Below are 21,980 nucleotides of genomic sequence, written 5' to 3'. Positions count from 1 at the left end.
CGAGGCTGTGGTGGTGGGCGATCGTGGCCTTGGTTAGGTGGGCCTTGGTTGCGGGGTGGTGTTTGTCGGTGATTGTTCCTGGTGAGGTCGGTTCTTTGTCTCTGTGGAGGGCGGTTATCTGTGAATCGGCTGAGGCGGCCCTGGCGTATGAAGGTCTCAATCTAATCTTTGAGGTTAACACACTCGTCGGTGGTATGACCATGGTCTTGGTGGAAGCGGCAGTATTTGGACTGATCTTTTCGAGTGGAAGGGTTTCGTGAAGGTAGGGGCCACTTGAGGGGGTAGTCCCGCTGGATCTGATTGAGGACGTGCTCCATAGGGGAGTTGAGAGGTGTGTATCGCTCAAACCGACCGGGCGGTCTGGTCGGAGTCGTCCGGTCGGCACGGGGGGGTCGATCATTATAGTGGGGTGTTTGGTTATTATACTGGGCGGTTCTTGGTTCGGAGTCTTTCCTCTTGTCTCTAGGGGTCGGATTTTTAGGGATGGGTTCTTGTCGAGCGGCCAGAGAATCTTCAGCATTCATGTACTTCTGGGCTTTGGATAGGAAGGCTGCCATGGTGGTTGGAGGGTTTTTGGAGAGGGAGAAAAGGAAATTCGACGACCGCAGGCCGGCCATGAAGGCGGTGAGGATGACCTTGTCGTCATTCTCCGCTACTTGAAGGGCCTCGGTGTTGAAGCGGGTGACGAAGCTGCGGAGCGACTCCCCCTCAGTCTGACGAATGTTGAGGAGTTGGGTGGCTGGGCGTCTCTGACGCTGGGCCCCGATAAAGTGGCTCAGGAAAGAGTCACTGAGATGTTGGAAGGTGGAGACGGAGTCTGCCGATAACTGGCTAAACCACAATCGAGCTGATCCCTTTAGTGTCACTGGAAAGGCTCGACACATGATCTCGTCAGGGAAAGCATGGAGGATCATGAGGGTGCGGTAGGTTTCCAGATGGTTGACGGGGTCTGTTGTGCCATCGAATGAGTCAATGGTGGGCATTTTGAACTTGGCAGGCAATGGTTTGTCGCGGATGGAGGCAACAAAAGGAGAGTTGGCGGTGACTGAGGGCTTGTGCTGAATGTTCTGCATGACCCCTTGGAGTTGGAGCTTCATAGCTCGGAGTTCAGCGTCCCAGAGGGAAATGTTGTCGCCATGGTCGGTCAATGGAGGCTGGACACTGCTGGCTTCCCCCTCAGGGGCGAGTGCCACGACTGACGGTCGTGGAGGTGGAGGTGGAGGTGGTAGGCTCATATGTGGAGGGGCAGGGGGTTGTAAACCTTCTGGGTTGGGTGCAGGGGGTTGTGGAGCAGTGTGGCCCGGGGTTCTTTCTTGGTTGGGTGGAATGTCTGGAGGTGGGGCGGGGAGGTTTCTTTGGAGTAAGGCGCTGATCAGGGCTTGATTTTGCTCGGCGATGCGGTTAATGCTGTTAGTAAGTTCGATGATGTATTGTGGTGGGTTGTTTGGATGTGAAGGGTCTGTTTAGTGATCGGTGGTATTATGGTGAGAAGCCATGGACCTAGTCGTGACCATACACGTGGACGGGTGAGAGGAAAAAGTAACGGTGAGAAGAGAGGGCTCCGGCGATAGTGAACACAACTAGCGCACGAATAAACCACAAAGCTTCCCACAGACGGCGCCAACTGATGATACAGTCCGTCCCGGGTGGATGGGTCAGGCTAGCCCAGGTTCTTCAGGTTCCGATTTCTGGTGGTGATTCCGTCAAATGACCTGCAAGCAAGTCCAAAGGGGAACGGGGCAGTCCCCCAGTGAACCCTCCGGCGAGAGAATTAGTAGAGGAAAACAGGAAAAATGTAGGGAAGAAGATGGAGAGATAAAAAGCTTAACCTTATTCTTGTGCTTCTCTTGTTACTTATATCCTTTGGTAATCATTTCATTGTCCTTTGTGACGTGCCCCCTTTCCGCCGAAAGCCTGTGCCGTAGTTTACCTTGTTCAGGGTGAGGGGGCTCTGTTCCGACGGGGAGGTGTTGTCGTAATAAATGCTGTGATGGGCTGCATTAATGGTGATGTGTTGTGGCAATAACTCTGCAGATCTTTGTCTGCTGATGTGGCCTGTGTCTCATCTGTCATGTGTCCGAATGCCCTTGGCCCTCCACGTCCAGGTGGACTCCAGCTGTCCTGGGCTTTGCCAATCAAGTTATGCTATGGGTCCAAAGCGATGGGTTCGGGGCGGTTCGCCGTGGGCTGTATGCCTCGTGGGCCTGTCCATGTCAATTTTATTAACTATTTTAATCCAAATAACCCTTTCCAAACAACGCCATATGATTTTGGAATGAGAATTCTATCTGCACCACTTAAATGGATTCAACCATGCAGTCAGGCCCATAACCCCATCACAGCTTTTATTTTAATATTTCTTTTTATAAAAAATAAAAAAAAATTAATTTAATAATCACAAGTTTATTATTTTAGTGTTTAATATAATAATTTATTTATTTTTAAAATTATATGTGACATATGAATTAATTTATATATTTATTGGATTAATATGAATTTTTTCATAAATGATTATACATAGTGAAATTTTGAAAATGAATAGAATATTGTTAAAGTGGTCTTATCTTGGCCTCGCGAATTGAACTAATTCCATAATTTTTAGGACCAATTTTCTCTAATCGGGCAATTTTTGGAATAAGATGACTATTAGCTGCCTACACCTAAGTGCATCTTCATTGGAGTTGTCAAACAACTTATTAAAGTTATAATTTGGTAAGAGTGACAAAAAGAGGTTTTTTAATGATCTGCTATTTTACTTGCCAAATATAACAGATGCCATTTATGTTCTCAAATTTGGCAAGTTGAATAGCAGTTGCCAAACATGTCACATCACCAAATATCAACAAATTTTTAGCTCCAAATCCAGCTGAAAAAACAGAATTCTTTGAAAACCTCCTAACAAAATTGAAAAAACAAAAAAAAATTCAAATATTAACATATTTTTTTTCTTCCTTTCCTGCTTAAAATTTATTAAAAATAGACAATATAAATATACAATAGTTATTCAATAGCAACATTTATATATATTGGAGAGGAGAACAGGTACTGAAATTGAAGGTACGAGTGAGAGATTCGAAGAAGACCTAACATTCATGTTGGAAAGGAGAACAGGGGATTTGATGAACAAAATCGGGCTGAGAACTGGATCCATCATGATGTAGGGGGACCTAGAGATCAAGAGTTTGGCCAGGGCCGGCCCTGAGATTTGTAGGGCCTAAGGCGTACTGTGAAAATGGGGCCTCTCTAATATATTTTTTTTAATAAAAAATTTATGCATAAAATGATAAGTATCCATAAATTTTTTATTTAAGTATACTTGAACATATAATCATTAAAATTATAAACTAAAATTTACTTTCATTTATTAAGATAGGAAGAAATCAGTACAATCACTACAACAAGTTGGGTCTTGAATGACGAAATTTTTTTGTCTCTAAAGAGCTAATTTCGTCACTATAGATATTTGTGAGGAAATATTTTCGTCACCGGTTTCGTCATTGAATGTTTGTCACTAAAAACCAACGTGACGAAAAATAATTTCGTCACCAATGAAATTACTTCAGTGACGAAATTTTTTGTCACCAATAAAACAACATTTTGTCACCAAAAATTCTCATTTTCGTCACCAAATAGTTATTCAGTACCATATTTATGACTTTAGTTGACGAATAAATTTGTCACGCATGTTGATCATTGATGAGGAAATAATTTCGTCACAATAAGATGTAAAGATGACGAAATTTTTCGTCTTCAAAAGTCATAATTTTTTGTCACCAATAAAACAAAATTTTGTCGCAAAAAATTCTCATTTTCATCACCAAATAATTGTTCAGTACCATATTTATAACTTTAGTTGACAAATAAATTTGTCATGCATGTTGATCATTGATGAGGAAATAATTGTCACAATAAGATGTAAAGGTGACGAAATTTTTTGTCTTCAAAAGTCATACATGGGTGACGAAATATATTTCGTCATAAATATATATACACGTGACAAAATTTTTAGTCACCAAACAACAAAATAAATAAAAACTTTCATATATAAACTGCAGTAAATTTTGTCACAAAAAAAGTTTATTAGTGACGAATAATCACTTTGTCATAATAAGAAGTACAAATGACGAAAAAATTCGTCACTAAAGTTGTTCCATATTTTATATTCAATTTAAGTTATTATTTCACAAATATCCCTGCTCAGATCCCAGTAGCCTTTTAATTGTACTAAGAAATCCACTAGCTATTATACACCACTCCACACACAAATTCACTAAACCATTATATTATAAATCAAAATGTATCCATCAAACAACTTTAATAATAATCCATTATGTATAACAAAAAAATCATCAAAGCAAATCCCAAAATGAACTAATGTGGAGTCCACAAAAAAAATCAACACTCAATCTTGATTTGCAACTACAACTAAGTATCAGTTCAGGAAATAAATAAATAATTCAACACTTGATCTTGATTTGCAAGTTTGCTTCCAAACGTCATCAAAAACCAATCTGTAAAGAAAATAAATAAGGAAGACATTAATATATTATTAATCACATCTAAAATCATATTTAAATAATTTTATTTTATAAACCAATTTAATAGAAATGCATATAACAATACAAAACTTCAAAGAGTTGAAGTAATCCTTAATGATAAGCAACACAGATAACAGAAGATGACAAAAGATTGCAAGAATACCATGTATCACTAGCACTAATGCCAACAAGAACCAAAGAGAATCACATGACGTGTTCACAACCTAATCAATCCATAGTTTTTATAGGAGTTACCATTTTCATTTAAATCTAAATATGTTCCTATTTTATTTTGAACTTCAACGAGGTAAAAGGTCAAAACACACATGCAAGCAAACATAAAAACAAAAACAAATACACACGAATAGATATTGAAATAAAAACACAATTAGATCTCCAAACATTTTGGGTTAATTATATTTTATATGGTTTTGTCCAAAAACACTTTACCTTCTTCATGTTTAAAAATATACACATAACCCTCTTGAAATTTGGAGTAAAGTGCAAACGTTGCAAATTCTGGTTAAGTTAACCATGCGTTAACACACTAAATTGAGCGTGTGTTAAGAAATATATATAATGATACTTTTGCCCCTTTTTCAATTTGCCTTTTTCTATTATTTTCTTCTTCATTCCCTCTCCCTCCTCCTCCTTTCTACAGCAGCAGACCCACTCGCCATTCCCCTTCTCATTTCCTCCTATATTTCACATGCCACCACCAACCAATAGCCTCATGGACCACCATGGCTATCAACCACCTCTAAAACAAAACCCAGTATCCACTTCCCCAAACACCTAGGTTGGGTGACTTTGCAAGACACAGTCCACCAGGACACCACCATGCATGGCCAAACCCAACCCTAACACCTAGTGGACAAGCACATTTCATCCCTCTCATCTTTCTCTCCCTCGTAGGGAAGTAAAATTTAAAACTCATCTCCCTCTAACAACCTAAAAGCAGAAAGTTCTAAACACAAGTTCTAAAGGCAACGAATCACCTTTTAAGTTCTGAATTGTGAAAACTCCAAGAAAAGAAAAACAATGAAAATGAAAATGGGGTAGAAATTTTAGGGGAAAATGCTATATAGTTGAGTACGAGACTGAGGAGAGACATTGTCATTTTTTAAGGCAGCTAAGCTGAGAACTATTAAGATGTTATTAATGAAATCATTAAACCAATGATGTGTATTGATCAATCACTATAGCCAAACTTTATGTTAGGAACAAAAGCAATTACTAACAATTAACAATAGACTACTTAAATTAGTACTGAGAAAAAAATCGCTGTAAATAAATTAATCCCTCACGGCAAGAGGAGTTGTGTAGGTGTCATATGAGAGGAGGGAGAGGAATGATATGAGACAGACCATGGGACAAGAAAGGGAATAATAGGAAGAAAAACAAAAGAAAAGAGTCCCATCTAACACTTTATTGTTGACCTTGAACTATGTTTTCTGAAGAATTAAACAAAAATCAAGTTAGGTTTTCTTCAGTCAGAGTCTACAAGTCAACAGTTAACATTTAACTTATGTTGTGATCTAATGTTCCCCATGACAACAAAACAATGTGCAATAAGTATATGCATTTAATAATCCAACACTATTGTCCATTTGGAGGTATTGACATCAACTTAAATAACCAAAATGTCCAGAAGGACCCAATTGACATCAACTTAAATAACTGCAATGTCCAGAAGGACATCAACAGACCAAGGTGCAATAAGTATATGCTAAGTGATTTCTATTAATATGAAATAGGACTAGACCATAGTAGGTATAGTAAGTGATTTCTATTAATATGATCTATCTTCCACATACACAAAAAAACAATGTTCAATGCTCAGATGCCAATGGGAAGATAAGATCCATGACAATCTAGTTTCTTGTATTTTGCATCCTATAATTTTGGTTTTTTATTTTTTTAAAAGAAAAAGACTAACTAGATTCTTGTGCTTGCTTACTTGCTTTGTTTACCTTGTGATTTGCATGATATCTCTAATTTGCATGGGTTGTATAAAGTCTAATAACCACCCAACATTATAGTAAAGCAGTACTAAAAAAATAAGTTTAAATCAAAAAGTAAAACCTGAAGCACTTGAGCAGCATATCTCTGAGCTGCTGCATCTTGCTCAGCAAATTTGTGAGCATCTTCTGTTACCCTTTGTTCTTGCTCTACCCTCATCAAAACCTATCAGATAAGTCATAATCAATATATTGTTAGAAATCTTTATCACATAAGAGAAAACAAGAACCAATTTTTTACATATTTAATTGTCAAACATAAAGCAATGCAAAACCTGAAGCATGACATTTTTTTGTTCTTGCTTATCAACAAAGGCATGTCAAAGCTCAGCAACCTCTCGCTCCAATTGTTCAACCTGAAACTCATAAGCAAATAGTTAATATGAAAAATATTTTATTTAACATTTTAAACTAGGTAGAAGAATAAATAAGAACTCAACCACTAAACAAGCATCTTGCTTACAAAAATTTTAATAACTACATCAAACAATTTTAGTAGATTTCGAGTAGAAAAAGGTGAAAAACTTAGTAGGAATTCCCCACCTCTCTCTCTTTCCTCTTCGATTCAAAAACCACAAAATATGATCAGGAAAAAGAAATCAAAATACACCACAAAGAAGGTGAGGAATTTTGGCTGAATTCAATGGGTTATGGGAAAATAATTAAACAAATTAAGAAAACTCACAATGGAATGGAAATGTAGGGCCAGGCACAAGCTCATAGAGGAGTCGTGATCAACATGGAATCATTCAGTGGAATGGAAATGCAGGTTTACATTGGAAAACATCCTTATGTAGATGTCTATGGTGGCAAATTGTGGATTAATATCCTACATGAAATTGACACACATAATTCATCAGCTGTTGATCTAGTTCTCAAATTGCGAAATGAGCCTGTTTGGTGCAGTATTTTTTATGTTTAATTATTCTAAGATCCCCTAAACTATTAGTGAGAACTAGATCAACAGATGATGAGGATTAAGATGGTACAATGTCGTCAAAGCCTCTAGGCTTGTATGCCATAGAGGAACAACTGATGAATTGAAACTATTGTTGCTCATGTCCCTGCATACCATCATCTTATGGTCAGAAAATGCAAATAGATTTCACATGCATTGCTAACAAAATTGAATATCGAAGGAAATTACAACAACTTACAGAGAGTTGAGAAAGTTCATCCCTGTGAGATTGGGCGAAGGTCCATTCAAATTATTGTTCGACAAGTACTTGAAAAGGCATAACCAAAACACTTTCTTAATGACACAACTTGAATTCTACATGAAGTTGGAAAATTTTCTGTGTGTGTACTTACAGCTCCCTGACACTTGTAAGGTTGTTGAGGTTTGAAGGAACAGGCCCATTTAATGAATTCCAATTGAAGCATCTGTTTGCAAGGCAAAAGTTTCAATCCAAAACAAGAAACTAAATTTGTTACTATAAGAACATGAAAGCCAATCACAGAATGGTTTCTGTAAGAAGCTTAGTAAGAAGTTTCTAGAGTACATGACATAGATACTCACATGGCCTCGAAAGTCTGTACATATCCTAGTGTGTTAGGGATGCTTCCAGTGAGTTTGTTGATATAAAAAATCTTGCTCAATATAAAAGTATAATTATTTATTAGAGACTATAACAAGATAATGTCCAAATTGGCATTAGTTGGAACATAGGATCGCCTAGTGTCACAACAACTGAATCAAATGCTCCACATGAAGTCAAAATATGCTAATTAATGACTAAGTTTTGTCGTTCATAACATCAAAGATTACAATTTGGAAACTTATGCATGTATCAGATTCATGTTTAAGTGGAAAAGTTTAGATGGAATGCTGCCGAATAGCTGATTCATTCCTAGATGACTGTGAATAATGGGCAGAAATTTGCTTAAATTTAAATAACAATAATACTAAAACATGTTATCTTCAAAAGAATTTGAAAAAAATAAAATAAAATTTAAGTTTGATATTTCAAAGAGGTGAGACATACAAGTGCCTTACTTTAACTAGCATATCCAGACCAGTTGTGCTCCCACTGGAGACTGGAATTGTTCCATTAAGCTGGTTCTCAGTTAAATCTAGCCATGAAAGATTAGACAAATTACCAATGGAAAGCGGGATTGGTCCACTGAAGCTGTTCGCATTCAGAGCTCTGCAGACAATGCTAATAAAATTTTAATGTATTTACTGTACCATAATTAAAAAGACCAAAGACATGAGACTCGACATATACACTGGACTTGAAATTCTTACAAGAAGACCAGTTGCTGCAGAGATCCTATTGAGTCCGGAATTGGACCAAAGAAACTGCAACCAATGAGGATTCTGTATGTAACAAAGAGCAAATGATTCAATGTAAGGAGTGAAATCGCACGAGTTGCTGATACTAAGAAATAGATAGAATTTTCTTACAAGGTTGTAAGCTGATTCAAATTCCCGATCAATGATGGAAGAGTTCCAGTCAGACCCTTGTTGTTAGATAGATCCCTGTATGCAAAAGTTAATAATGAGAAATTATCTCTCTTTTTTCTATCAAGAATGAAGAATATAAAAAAATAATGCAGCTAATTAAGCAAGGAACTAAAAATAGTCTTATGGAAGTAATGTTATTTAAGATATCCAAAATAATAATTCAACAATTATGTCTATGATGAATCAAGCTATTGAAAATGCCAAGGATATCCAATTCCAAGCACTATAGTCTACAAAGATGATGGTAACGAAAAGTGAATATGCCATTTATATTACATCTAAATGGATTAAAAGCAAAAGAAAAATTAGAAAACCTACAGATATTGCAATTCAGATAATGATAGGATGTCTTATCAGCACTACAATAAATGTCAATAAGACATGCAATTGGCACAGATATGTATAGATTTTCAAAACAAAATAAAATTATTTTAAACATGAACTGGTAGGATGATAGCAAGAATTGTCAGTAATTAATTCCAGTTTTAAGCTACTAACCTCCAAGAAGTTCCACAACTAATTATGCAAGCAACTCCAAAATGGGGATGAACAGAAATATGAACGTGTTTAAGTGTTAAACCATCCACAAGCACATTTCAAAATCATAGAACAATCTTTCTTATTACTAGCACAAGCTAATACTCTGTTGCAACTCAATCTAGTGTTAGATATCTATTATTTCCAAAGCAAGCAATGCTAATGCTGATCTATTATACAACTGGGTAGTCATTTGTCGAATGCACATAAAAAAAATAGAGGTGGAGTTAGGGATTTTACTTTTTTGACAAGAGTTATCCTTGGCACTAAAAAAAAAGTGCATGTGTAAAAAGAATTTTCAAGACAAAGAATAAAAAGAAAAAGCTGAAAGCATGAAAACGACCTGCAAAATGCCCATCCAACGTATTCCTTCAATGTCAACACCGTATGTCAAAGATGTTGTTCCATGCAGCTAACCACCTGAAACGAAAGAACACAAGTTCTTAAATTCTACAACTATACCTGGAAATCATAAGGTCAAATTTATGTAACAGAAATGATATGAGATGACAGCAACATAATATAGTTCAAACTGTAAGGCAACAACAAGACCACAGACCAAGAAAATGTGTTAAACCAACAAGGGAAATTGGCCGCACACTCTCATATCTTGTCCTTTATTTATTTTCAAAAGTGAAATTTGCAGCAATTATACTTCCATCATTCATGGTAAATGAATGTTCTACATAAAACATAATGTCAATTGATCCAGGAGAACACTGACCCGAAACAGTTGCTTAGGGTTGAAGACACTAACTACATAGCTTAAGAAGAGGATGGCTAGTAAGCTTGCAATTTTGTTGGGGCAATAGTAGTATCTTTAGCTTGAAAAATTTATTAACCTGGGTTACCATATTATTGTAGCATCCAACTGATAAGCCTCACACATTGCATAATTAAGAGCATCATACAACACCACCTAGGAAGGTAACATAGTTATCAGTGAAATATGTCTCTTTGCTTCATTAAAAGCCCATTATCATATCTAAGTATAAAAAATAAGTAATTATAACCACAAAAAATAGTTTTAAGAGCCTAGTTTTAAGAAAGCAACACTTTGTGCTATGCTCCCAAATAGTAAATTGAAAGTCTAACATGCTTTTAGAAAGCAGAGACGAATCTGGCACATTTTGCAGTTGTTCTTTCAATCGTCCTCTGTTGGTCAAATATAAAACTACTCTTCAGTATATCATTTAAAACAACTACAAGAAGATAAAAATAACTATGTATTCGTATAAATTAATTGAGGTATTAATTAAATAAAAGAAAAGAGATGTACATTCTGCTAGCTGCGATTGCCGCTGATAAACATTGGAACAAAACTAATAACAAAGCGGAGCTCCTGCAGCACTGACAACTATGGTAGAATTTGTGCAAAAAGTTGACCTTAAGTAAATTGAATTTCAAGTTTCATAAGAAGTACCTTATGTGGAAGATTGGAGTAAAGTAAAACAAATGAGAAAATTGGAAGAATGTAGAAAAAAACCCTCCTATCAAGAAAAACCCCAATCTGCAACAAATATGTTACATCAAGTTAGAAAGGAGGAAATGTACTTTAACTCAAGTTGGACAATTTCAAAGAGATCCAAATTCTAAGCAACATGTATGCTGTATAGAGTTTTAACCAGATGTCACTACATCAAAAGATCTGCAAATTATTATTACACTAAAACATGAATAGTTTAAGAAAAAGAAAAGCCTCGCTAGCTATTTATGCAAACAAAAACCAACTCAAAGAAGAATTTAACATTAAAGATTTTTAAATAAGTTCTTATGCTTATAAAACATGTAATATGATTAGCAGGCGAAATGACCATCAATACTTTACTGAGCTCGAAAGAAAAAACATTTCTCGGGACCACTTTTCTAGTAAGATATAATACCCACTACACTGCACTCCAGAGTTGTTAACCATGACAATAGAGAAGAATCTGAAAAATGTAGACATCCAATCTAAGAAGCAAGCATATCTCATCACACTGTGACTGAACAACTAGCACATACACAAGAATGAGATGCCTAGCAAGGCAAGAAACAACTTTTTAAATCAATTTCTAGACTCACCAAAAAGAGAGGATATGAAGCAAGCAACGAGCGGGAAAGTGCTGAAGTGAAGTACCAATAAAATGGGATGTGTCTAGGGAGTAAATATTGAGGAACAAATAAAATATGAATTTCACAAGATACTCTAGTTATGTCAAGGTGTATTTTGACTAGAGTTTTGAGGAATTTATGACATAAAAAGTATAATAGAAATCTGCACCATTCAAGAATCAAAAGATCAAATAGATTAAGAAATAAAATATAGAGGTGCATATTACAACAAGATCAAACCCAAGCCAAACACCACAAATAAAAACAACCAACGGCTATCAGCAGCCACACCCAGAAACAGAGTATCACAGCCATTTACAATACTTGTGTTTACTCTTTGCTGTTGAAAATGAATAAATAAATAAACGATAATGACTAGTGCTGTTTACTCCATCTAATAGAATTATAATTTCGCCCATGTACTAATTAAAAGTAAAAACTAATTAATGCCTAAGATAAAAACTTGCTTATAGATGACATTTTATCTTTAAAAATCTTTATTGATGAGCATTTCATCTTTAAAAACAAATAAAGATTAGCATTTCATGCAAAGGTTTTGAAGGGTTGGGTTTTTTTTGGAGCAAGTTTGTTTCTGCCTAGAAAAATTATTTATAAAAAGAAAATTTGATAGCTCTGTCAGCAAAATTGGTGAATATGGATGTTTTTTATGTTGAAATAATTTCCAGTGAAACCATCAAACCATCTTCACCAACACCTTCCCACCTAAAAACATTGGTTCTCCTATAGCTTCATCCGACTCCCGAAATAACTTTTTTTTAAATGTCAATTTGCAGTGCAAGATTTCTCCTTTACTTCGGTCCTTTGCTACCTTAAATTCAGCTAGCAGATCCCCAATGTATTTGTTATCATCCAACCCAATATACTCCTCTATATGACATCAAAATGCATATTATTATGAAAACAAAAGCAAATATATATATATATATATATATATATATATTACGAACTCAGGTAAAACAAATACCATTTCCAATTTCAGGTGATTTAGAACCAGCAACAACCTTCCGACACTCAAACAGACTGAAGCTAGAATATGCCGACAATTTAATAATCCCTACAAGCTCCTGAAGTAGTAATGCTGTTAAACAATACTCATAAACCACAAGAAAAAATCAATAAAGAACAAAAAGAAGATGCATACTGAAATGTTATAGAAGAGAATAAGAACACAGTAACTATCTACCATTTGAACCCAAAAAGTGTCAATTTTTATAAGTAAATCCATAACTGTTCAAAGCCAAGCACATATGGTTCAAATATCTCAAATGTCAAATCAAAATTTTAGAACACAGGGGGACCAATAACGACATGTATACAATCAGTGGACTACCACATAACAAATATAGCAACCAAGGAGGCCATTAAAATTACAAAAGCATGTAATACAAACAATATGTATTTTAACAAGTCAAACTTATACAAAATAATCTGAAACTAACACTGTAAAAGGAAATAACTAATCAGGCATAATAAACTCAAATTTTGTATGGGTAGAAGGAATATCTGAAATAACTTACTTCCTACTATCATTTAGACGACTACTAGATCAAATGCATCACATGCAGAGAATGCAGCAACTGGTGGTGACGCCCTTGAGCTTTTTGAAACGAGCAATGATCTTGTCGAAGTGTAGAGTCTCTTGATGCCCAGCTCCTTTCACAACATACATCTTTAAAAAGCTCCCAAACTAGATAGATAGTAAAGAATTTTCAGAGAGGACTTTCGTCGAACAGGTTTGGTGCACAATGTGGCTGATACAACCAAATCAATCAACAATCAGATACCCAATTACACACATATACAGACTTCGAATTTCAATTTCCGCCATTAGGGTTTGGAAATCGAACAATCAGATACCTAATTACACACACACACACACATATAGAAATCACTGAAGCTTTATATATATATATATATATATATAACTTTGAACATAGATTATGAACCAACAAAAATCGAACACAGATTTGGCCCCCATCGTTCATCTCGGTGGTTGTAGCAGCGGAGGAAGAGCCCTCACATCTCAGATCTACCATAAATCCAACAGATTTGAAGCCTTCATATCTCATATCGTCGTCGTCCGAGAATGGCACGAAGATGGTGAAGACGGTGGTGGTGGTGGTGTGCGGTGGATGTGAGGGTGAAGACGGTGGCGGCCATGGAAGAGGAGTAAAGGGCAGGGAGATCGTCATCGATCTGGTGTTTGGAGTTCTCGATACCCAAGGAGTTGGAGATTATTGGTGAAAAGCCCCAAAATTTGAGTTTATACAAAATTTGAGTTTATAACTAATCAGGCATAATAAACTTATACAAAATTTGAGTTTATACAAAATTTGAGTTTATAACTAATCAGGCATAATAAACTTATACAAAATTCTCACCAAAACTTTCAAAATTTTGACAATTTTGACATCATAAAAAAAAGTTAGTGGGAAAAATTTAGGTGACGAAACTTATTTTTTTTCTCACCTAAAAGTAAATATTTATTGACAGAAATAAATTTCGTCACCTATTATTTTATTTTTTTTATTATACGTGACAAAATTTATAATTCCTCATGGATTATTCTTATTTAGTGATGAAATTTGTTTTCTTCACTAATTTTTGTCACCATACCAAAACAGAGAATAAGAGAAAGAGACACAAAAAAAAGAGCAAAGAGAAATCATGTACCAAATCATCAAGCGAAGAAGATGTGGCGGTTACCGGCAAGGCTGCTACTGGCGGTGACGATCGACAAGACTAATAGAGGCGACGATGGGCGATCGGCGTGGTAGAGGAGCAAGAGGTAAGACAAATTAATACCCTATTTTGAGAGAGAGAGATGATAAACAGAAAAAAATGATAAAAAAAATTAATACCTTTCTTTTTTTTTTATTGTCGCTCAATATATCAAAAATTTTCCGCCAAAATTGGTGACAATATTATTTCCTCACCAAAAGATATCAGAAATATTAAAACGTTTTGGTGACGAAAATATATTCATCACAAATAATTTTATAATTAGTGACAAATTTTTTTGTCACCAAAAGTCCCAAAATTTTGGCGCCACCGAAAAAAAATAGCGGGAAAATTTTTGGTGACGAAACTTAAGTTTTCCTCACTTAAAATGAAGTATTTATTGACGAAAATATATTTTGTCACCTATCATATTTATTTTTTTTTATCATATGTGACAAAATTTAAAAATTCCTCACGAATTATTTTTATTTAGTGACGAATTTTATTTTCTTCACTAGTTTTCGTCACCATAGGTTACTTTTGTTGTAGTGAATGACTCAAAAACATTAAAAACTAGTTTTGTTGCTTTATAATTTAGCAATATCCAGCTTACAATTAACGCAACGATCACTTAAATACTATTCTTTCATTTTTAGCTGCAAAATCACTAATTAAGTTCGTATAATCTAATTTATCTACCAAATCCTTTTCAATAGACAATATAGCTAATCCATTTAATCTTTCTTGTGACATTGTTGATCGAAGGTAGGATTTGATCAATTTTAACTTTGAAAAACTTCTTTCTCCAGAGGCAACGGTAACTGGAATAGTCAACAATATTCTATACGCAATCCAGGCATTTGGAAAACAACCATCCATCAATTTCAAATAATTCATCACCTCAATTGGCCTACTGATTTCTTTTGGCAAAATTTCTTTAAAGACTTTCAACTCAGAAAATAAATCTCTCCCATCAATATCCATAAGCCCATCATGTTTCAAAAAGTCTTCAAGATTAGCACAATAAGTCTTCAAGCACTCATCATTGGTAGAATTTAACTTCTTCAAATCAAACAAAAATCCAAAAGTTTCATCATATATTTGAAATTGTTCAAATCTACTCTTAAGTAAAGAAAGAGCTTGATCTATTATATATATGAAATAATTAACTCTAAAGGATTCTTCAGCTGATTGTGCAACCTTTTCACTAACATTCTCATCAAAATGTTTCTTTCTACGAATGACACGCCTTTCACGAAATGTAGGCTCAATGTCTATTTCAATTGCAACTTCTCTAGCTTCGATCATGGCCTCCAAAAATCCAGTTTCTCTATACTTCTCAAGAAATGTAATGAGCCCTTTTAATTGATGTATAGCAACATCAATATGCATGTCTTCAGCTTGAAATGTCTTGCTAACAGAATTAACAGCAAACAACAGATTGTGCCAAATAATCATGCCAAGCAAAAACTCAAAGTTCTCAATTTCAGATGTAACAGCTTCACACTTTGTATTGGGATCATCAGCTTCTTTTTCCAATTGAATTAAAGCATCTCTAATTTGTGGAGCTTGGTACCGTATAGCTTTAACACTTTCAATGCGACTTTCCCAACGAGTTTGTGATAATGGCTTAAGTGTGAGACCTTCCACATTGTCTTTGAAAATTTTCCACCTCTTTGTAGAAGATGAAAACAACACATAAATGCGTTGTACCACTCTAAAGAAATAGATAGCTTTAGAACATGAGGTAGCCATATCACAAAGGGCAAGATTAAGACTATGACACCCACATGGCGTGTAGAATGCTCTTAGATTTATTTCAAGTACTCTTTTTTGTATACCTTTGTGTCTCCCTTTCATAATAGAGCCATTATCATACCCTTGCCCTCTTATATTACCAATATCAAGCTGGAGTGTGTGCAATGCCTCTCTAAGTACATTAAAAAGTCCCAACCCCGATGTATCATCCACTTTCAAAAATTCTAAAAGGAATTCTTCTACCTTTATCGGACTAGTTGAAACATCTACACATCTTATCACAAGAGACATTTGTTCTTCATGATTAACATCTGGAGTATAATCAAGAATAATTGAAAAATATTTCGCTTCTTTGATTCTTGCCACAATCGTACTCTTGATCTCACTCGCTAACATCTGTATCAATTCATTTTGGATTTTGTGGCCAAGATAATGGTAATGAATTTCACTCCTTTGAATACGTTGAATGTGCTCTTGCATTATTGGATCAAATTTAGCAAGCATTTCAATTAAGCTTAAAAAGATTCCATTTCTTTCTTGATAAATCTTCTCATTGTCTCCATGAAAAGCTAAATTATTTTTAGCAAGAGTGATCACAATAGAAATTATCCTTAGTAACACTTGTCTCCAGTGTTCCCTCTTTTTGTTGATTTGTTCTTGAACACTTCTATCAATTGTTTCATTCTTCTTCAATCTACTTTCCAACTCAACCCATTTGCTCATGCAAATAAAGTGCTCATTACTAGTTTCATGACTTCTAAGCCTGTTGCCCATATTCTTCCAATCTTTCAATCCATCAGTAGCCAAATGAACATTGTTCCCATCTTGCTTAAACAACTTGCAACAAAAGCAAAACACTTTGTCTGAAGCATCTGAATATACTAGCCACTTCCTATCCTGCTTCTCTCCATTTTGTAACTGTCGCATATAAAATGTAGAAGAAAAATGCCTATCTTTGTCATCTAGGGGAAAATTCACACCATTACCTCTTATGGGACCTCTTTCAACTAGTAAATCCTTTAAATTTTGATCAATCTTGTCCCAATTACTAGGGTCATAAATGTTTAGAGGTCCACATTCAACATTGACATCTTCACTTTCATTAGATTCTACATTCCCCAAATCTTCATTCTCATTCTCATTCTCATTCATATGTTCACTAGGTTGTTCAATCACCAAATCATCATTCTCATTATTACTCACACAATGGGTAGGCTCTTCAATCACCAAATCTTCATCATCATTGTCATTTGAACCCAAAATATCTACTTGTTTCTTGGTACCAAAATATTTATCAAGTGCTCCCGATTGAGATTGAATTAATTGTTCTACTTTTATCCTCTTCTTTCTCTTTTCATTTCCAGAACTATACTTCCTAGGAAACACGGCTATAATCACAAACACTTCAATCCACAAATCACAAACACTTCAATCCAGAAATCACAATCCACTGATTTGATAGCAAATAAATTATAAAAAAAATAATTTAATGAAACAAAATTAGGGCAAACAAATTATTCAATTAAAACTGATAAATACCTAGGTAAAAAAATTAGGGCTAAATTATTTATTCCACTAAAATCTAATGGATAAAGAAGGTAATAAAAAAATTATGGAAAATTTATTATTCCACTAATTGATAAAGAAAGAATATAAAAAAAAAAAATTAGAGCAACTTTATTTAATAAAATCTGATAGCGAGAGAGAGGACTTACATCAGAGAATGTGTGTGAGAGAGAGAGAGTGAATCGCCGGAGGAGGAGTGCATGAAAGAGGGAGAGTGAATCTATGCTATGCTATGCTCTTCGTCTGCCTGCCTTCAAGAGAGAGAGTGATTCACTTCGTTTTGTTAAACAGAGATTGAAAGCTGAAGCACTTCGTTTCATCACTGCTATGCTATTGTATATTATATTTGTTTGTATGTATGGTTTAGGTTGGGTTGGGCCCAAACACATTTTGGGCCCCTTTAAATACATTTTCAGTTTTGGGGCCCTTTAAAGCCTCCAAAGTTGTTTTCAGTCCCACACCACATAAACTTTGGGTTGGGTCCAAACACATTTTCAGTTTTTGTTTTTTTTTTTTATATATTTTCATTTTAATAAATATGGGCCAAACACATTTATAAATAAATATGGGCTAAATTATACATGAGCCCAATAAAACATTTGGGGCCCTTTAAATTGATCTTAAAACCAAAAAAAAAAAAGATTGGGCCTATAACAATTTTTTTAATTTGGGGGCCCTATTTTTGGGCCAAAATTTGGGGCCTAAGGCACAAGCCTTACCTGCCTTAAGGCAGGGCCGGCCCTGAGTTTGGTCGGAAAGAAGAGCTTGTACTTGGTAGAGCTCGATCCGGCGCCGGAAAAGAAATTGAAGTCAGAATAAGCATCTCAGAGAGGGTCAGAAGAGTAGAATTGGAGGTCGAAAGGTTGGTCTTCAGAGAGAAAGAGAGAGGGAGAGTGATGAGAGTCAGACTTCTATCTGGTTTGGAAGAGAGGGAGACATATGTGTTGTCTTGAAATGCAATGGATGATTCTAGATATTGCATCTCAACTGTTGGTAAATGGATACATGGATGGTGGTGATGGTGGTTATGGTGTCTTGAAAATACAAAAGAGGTGTTGTGCACTTTTGTCCTTAAAAAAAAAAAAATGATTTTTTTTCAATTTTTTAATTTCTTTTTTATTTTTTATATTTGTCTAGTCAGGAAGAATATAAATATATAATTTTTTTTTTTACAAACAGTTAAAAAAAGGTCACAAAATAAAAAATAAACAAAAAAAATCACTAAAAAATTTATATCCAAACAACACTTACAAACTTGGAGGAAAAGTTGGTTGAGAATTGCCAAAATAGCAAGTGACCATTGGATCACCATTTCTATAATTTGGCAAAATAACACTATTCATTGCCAAATTATAGCAATAGCAATGGTATTATAGCAACAACCATTGGAGATACTTTAATAAAAATATATGAAATTTTTTAATATTTTATTTATATTATTTTTAAATATCACATTTTATTATTTGTATAATTTTGTTGGTGTTTAGGAAATTGCTATTTTAGTAGGTTATTTTAGTTTTTGACTATTTTAATTGACTAAAATTTTTATGTTTGGAAAGATGATTGAATTTTTTTTTTATAGTTGGATGTAATATTTGTGAAAAAAAAGATGAAATAATTATGAATTTAATGTGACATTTTATTTTATTAACTATTTTAATCTATTTTATCTTTTTATAAATTTTAACCTAAAAATATTAAAATTTCACTTCCCAAAAATCACCTTTGTATTGTAGAATTGTCACGTGATTTTATAGTCTTCACTCTTTTAACTATTTTAAATTTTGGTTCATGAATGTCAAAATTGGGGTCATGGTGGAGTTAGAAATAAATAGAAAACAATGTGGTTCGGGCTTTGCCGGACATCCACCGCCCATAAATGCTTTTACTTTAACGCTGTGTTTAGTTGGGAGATTTGGGAAAGGATTTGGAAAGGAAAAGAGAAAAGGTATATGAAATGAGAATCAAGGGTCATACTTGTTAGTTCCATATAAGAAACTGTCACGACCCAAACCCACCCCTTATAGGTTTAGCGTCGTAACTGACCAGTAATTCTTGGATTACCAAAGGCCTCTTAACGGAATAACGTCTAATTAGGGGTTGCGGAAGCAAATATACGAACAATATATAGTCCATAGAGCCGTGCAGACATACATGAGACAGAAATTTAAAACCTTATGCAAACATACACGTGACATCAAAATGCAATAATCTTCGTCACATTAATACAGTTGTAGCCTAAAAAAGGGTATAGCCTAATATACACATAATAAAAGACTTGTTCGTATTACTAAAAATACAAGGTCTTAACTTATATCTTTTAGAGTTGACTTGCACACAAAAGGGAACCTCTTCAGAGACACAACGGTTGGCTGACAAAACAGAGATACCAGATCCTCAACTTTGGGTCTGGTCACGCGCCTGGTCACCTACATACATAATATAAATAGTGAGCGGAAGCCTAGTGAATGATAGCAGAGTAAAGATTTTAATGAATGATGCCCAGAACATATTTCAAATCTCAGAGCAAATCAGAATCATAATCAGGTTTATAGGGGAAATAGAGTCTTAGTCTTATTCATATTCAAATCATGCGTAGAACATCCATTAGCATAAACATGTCTCTTTGATCAAGCATATCAAGTTCCAAAAAGGAACCTCCGATACCAGGTAACGTATCTTATACATGGGCCACGGTATTGTTTCCCCTGGGTGAGGCCCTATACCACGGTATTATCTCCCCTGGGCGAGGGCCTTATGACCATAAGTTGCAGTATTATGTCCCCTGGGTGAGGGCCTCTGCTAAGGACACCACGATTTCTTTTCAAGAAAATTGGACATTCATTCATTCATACAAAGCATAGTATTTTAGAAAACTGATCATTTCGTATCATCAGAAAATAATTAAAGTCAAAATAACTTTACAGAGTTATTACTCACAGATAGCCTTGGCAATAAACAAATGAATCAACTGCTCATAGCTTGTGACCTACACCAAACATAACAGATACGTATAATGAAACACACACTCGGTTAATACTTAACTTCTTTCGTTTCATTCTTAGTGTGTTTCTAAGTCTTTACCTCTTATTGAGTCTTAATCATGGCTTAGGAGTACCTATGATGCAATGAGGATGCTAAAATGTACTTGAAAACACTTAGCAAAAATTGCTAAAAACAAGGGTCTCGCTCGAGCGTAGCTTTCTTCGCTTGAGCGGACATGCAAAAATATAGTGGCTGCTTGAGCGCATATTCCTTCACTCGAGCGGTCTGCAAAAGCACTGGTAGTTTAGTTTTTCCGCTCAAAGCTCGCTCGATGCTCACTCGAGCATGAGACTCTAGTCCTCGATCGAGCGCAAGTTTTGTCGCTCAAGCAGTCTACAAAACACTTAGACTTCTAGGAGCATGCATTTCACACTAGAGCCAACCTTTGGTCGCTCGAGCGGAGGTGCAAGACACATAGTGGTCACTCGAGCGTAGGAGCAGAATTCTGGAATTTTCATATTCACTCCCAAGCTCAAAATTCAATTTCCAAACCTTCAAAACACATTCTTTTGGGCCAAACCTTAGTAAAACATTAGGAAACTCATAGTACATGATGAATTACAAACTATTTTGCAAAAGTAAGCCTAAAAGCTAAGCCAATTGTATTAAACAAAGCTTGACATGAAATAACATAACTTGCATGTAATATCATGAATTTCAACTTCCCAAAACATGATCAAATGAGTCATTAAGCTCAAAAACAAGTTGAATTCTTTTAACAAAACCAAGATATGAACATGCATGTGGGAATACTTGTAAAAACAACTTCAAAACCTCATGATATGCACATGCATGCATGAGTCATGTACAATTCTATCATAAAATCTCAATTCTCTTTGAATAATGCATAACAACTCCATTTCTTGTTGATTTCACATGTAATTGAGCCTAAGGTTACAAAATGTGAGTTGAAGTCTTACCTAAGGCTCAAATTCTTCAAGTTAGAGTTTAATTCCTTTGAATTCACTTCAATCTCCTCCAAATTCTAACAATCACTCCACAATTAAGCTCAATTTCCTTCTCTCCCACTCTCACACGTTTTTTTATGGTCAAGCAAGAGAAAGTGGAAATGTACAAGTGTGTAGGTAATGAGGTGGCCTTATATAAGCTTGATTAATAAATTCATTAATTTGGGCTTAATTGAGCATTAATTATTCTAATTATTTTGTTCCGAATCGAATTTTAATTAAACCTACTATAAAATTCAAAAAA

At 35.0% G+C, this 21,980-nt stretch overlaps 2 protein-coding genes and 2 long non-coding RNA genes across 5 annotated transcripts; all 4 read right to left on the bottom strand.

Moving 5' to 3' along the window:
• Positions 1-4,272: 4,272 nt before the first annotated feature.
• LOC145790643 (uncharacterized) lies at positions 4,273-6,901 on the bottom strand. Its single transcript, XR_014329530.1, has 3 exons — positions 6,835-6,901; positions 6,624-6,725; positions 4,273-4,511 (listed from the first exon to the last, which is right to left on the bottom strand). It is a non-coding gene; the product is annotated as an uncharacterized LOC145790643 (long non-coding RNA).
• A 1,177-nt stretch (positions 6,902-8,078) lies between these two features.
• Positions 8,079-13,303, bottom strand: LOC145790641 (uncharacterized). 2 transcript variants are annotated; one of them, XR_014329511.1, is made up of 4 exons: positions 13,196-13,303; positions 12,643-12,742; positions 10,987-11,073; positions 10,790-10,905 (listed from the first exon to the last, which is right to left on the bottom strand). It is a non-coding gene; the product is annotated as an uncharacterized LOC145790641 (long non-coding RNA). The 2 variants fall into 2 exon arrangements; XR_014329518.1 differs by lacking the exons at positions 10,790-10,905; positions 10,987-11,073 and adding an exon at positions 8,079-8,149.
• LOC114291754 (uncharacterized) lies at positions 8,120-10,231 on the bottom strand. The gene is made up of 5 exons (XM_082869786.1): positions 10,219-10,231; positions 9,345-9,375; positions 8,967-9,041; positions 8,808-8,879; positions 8,120-8,706 (listed from the first exon to the last, which is right to left on the bottom strand). The coding sequence occupies exons 1-5, from the start codon at positions 10,229-10,231 to the stop codon at positions 8,526-8,528; spliced, it is 372 nt and encodes a 123-aa protein (XP_082725912.1). The 3' UTR covers positions 8,120-8,525.
• Positions 13,304-15,026: 1,723 nt separating the features above from the next.
• Positions 15,027-17,031, bottom strand: LOC145822612 (uncharacterized). Its single transcript, XM_082920086.1, has 3 exons — positions 16,279-17,031; positions 15,905-16,071; positions 15,027-15,688 (listed from the first exon to the last, which is right to left on the bottom strand). The coding sequence occupies exons 1-3, from the start codon at positions 16,929-16,931 to the stop codon at positions 15,027-15,029; spliced, it is 1,482 nt and encodes a 493-aa protein (XP_082776212.1). The 5' UTR covers positions 16,932-17,031.
• Positions 17,032-21,980: the final 4,949 nt, after the last annotated feature.

Source organism: Camellia sinensis, chromosome 1, assembly GCF_055761805.1.
Source record: "Camellia sinensis isolate YWXY chromosome 1, ASM5576180v1, whole genome shotgun sequence".
In the NCBI taxonomy this organism is placed as follows: domain Eukaryota; kingdom Viridiplantae; phylum Streptophyta; class Magnoliopsida; order Ericales; family Theaceae; genus Camellia; species Camellia sinensis.
The sequence above is the reverse complement of the archived record's forward strand: the minus strand, read 5'-3'. Positions and strand labels throughout refer to the sequence as shown.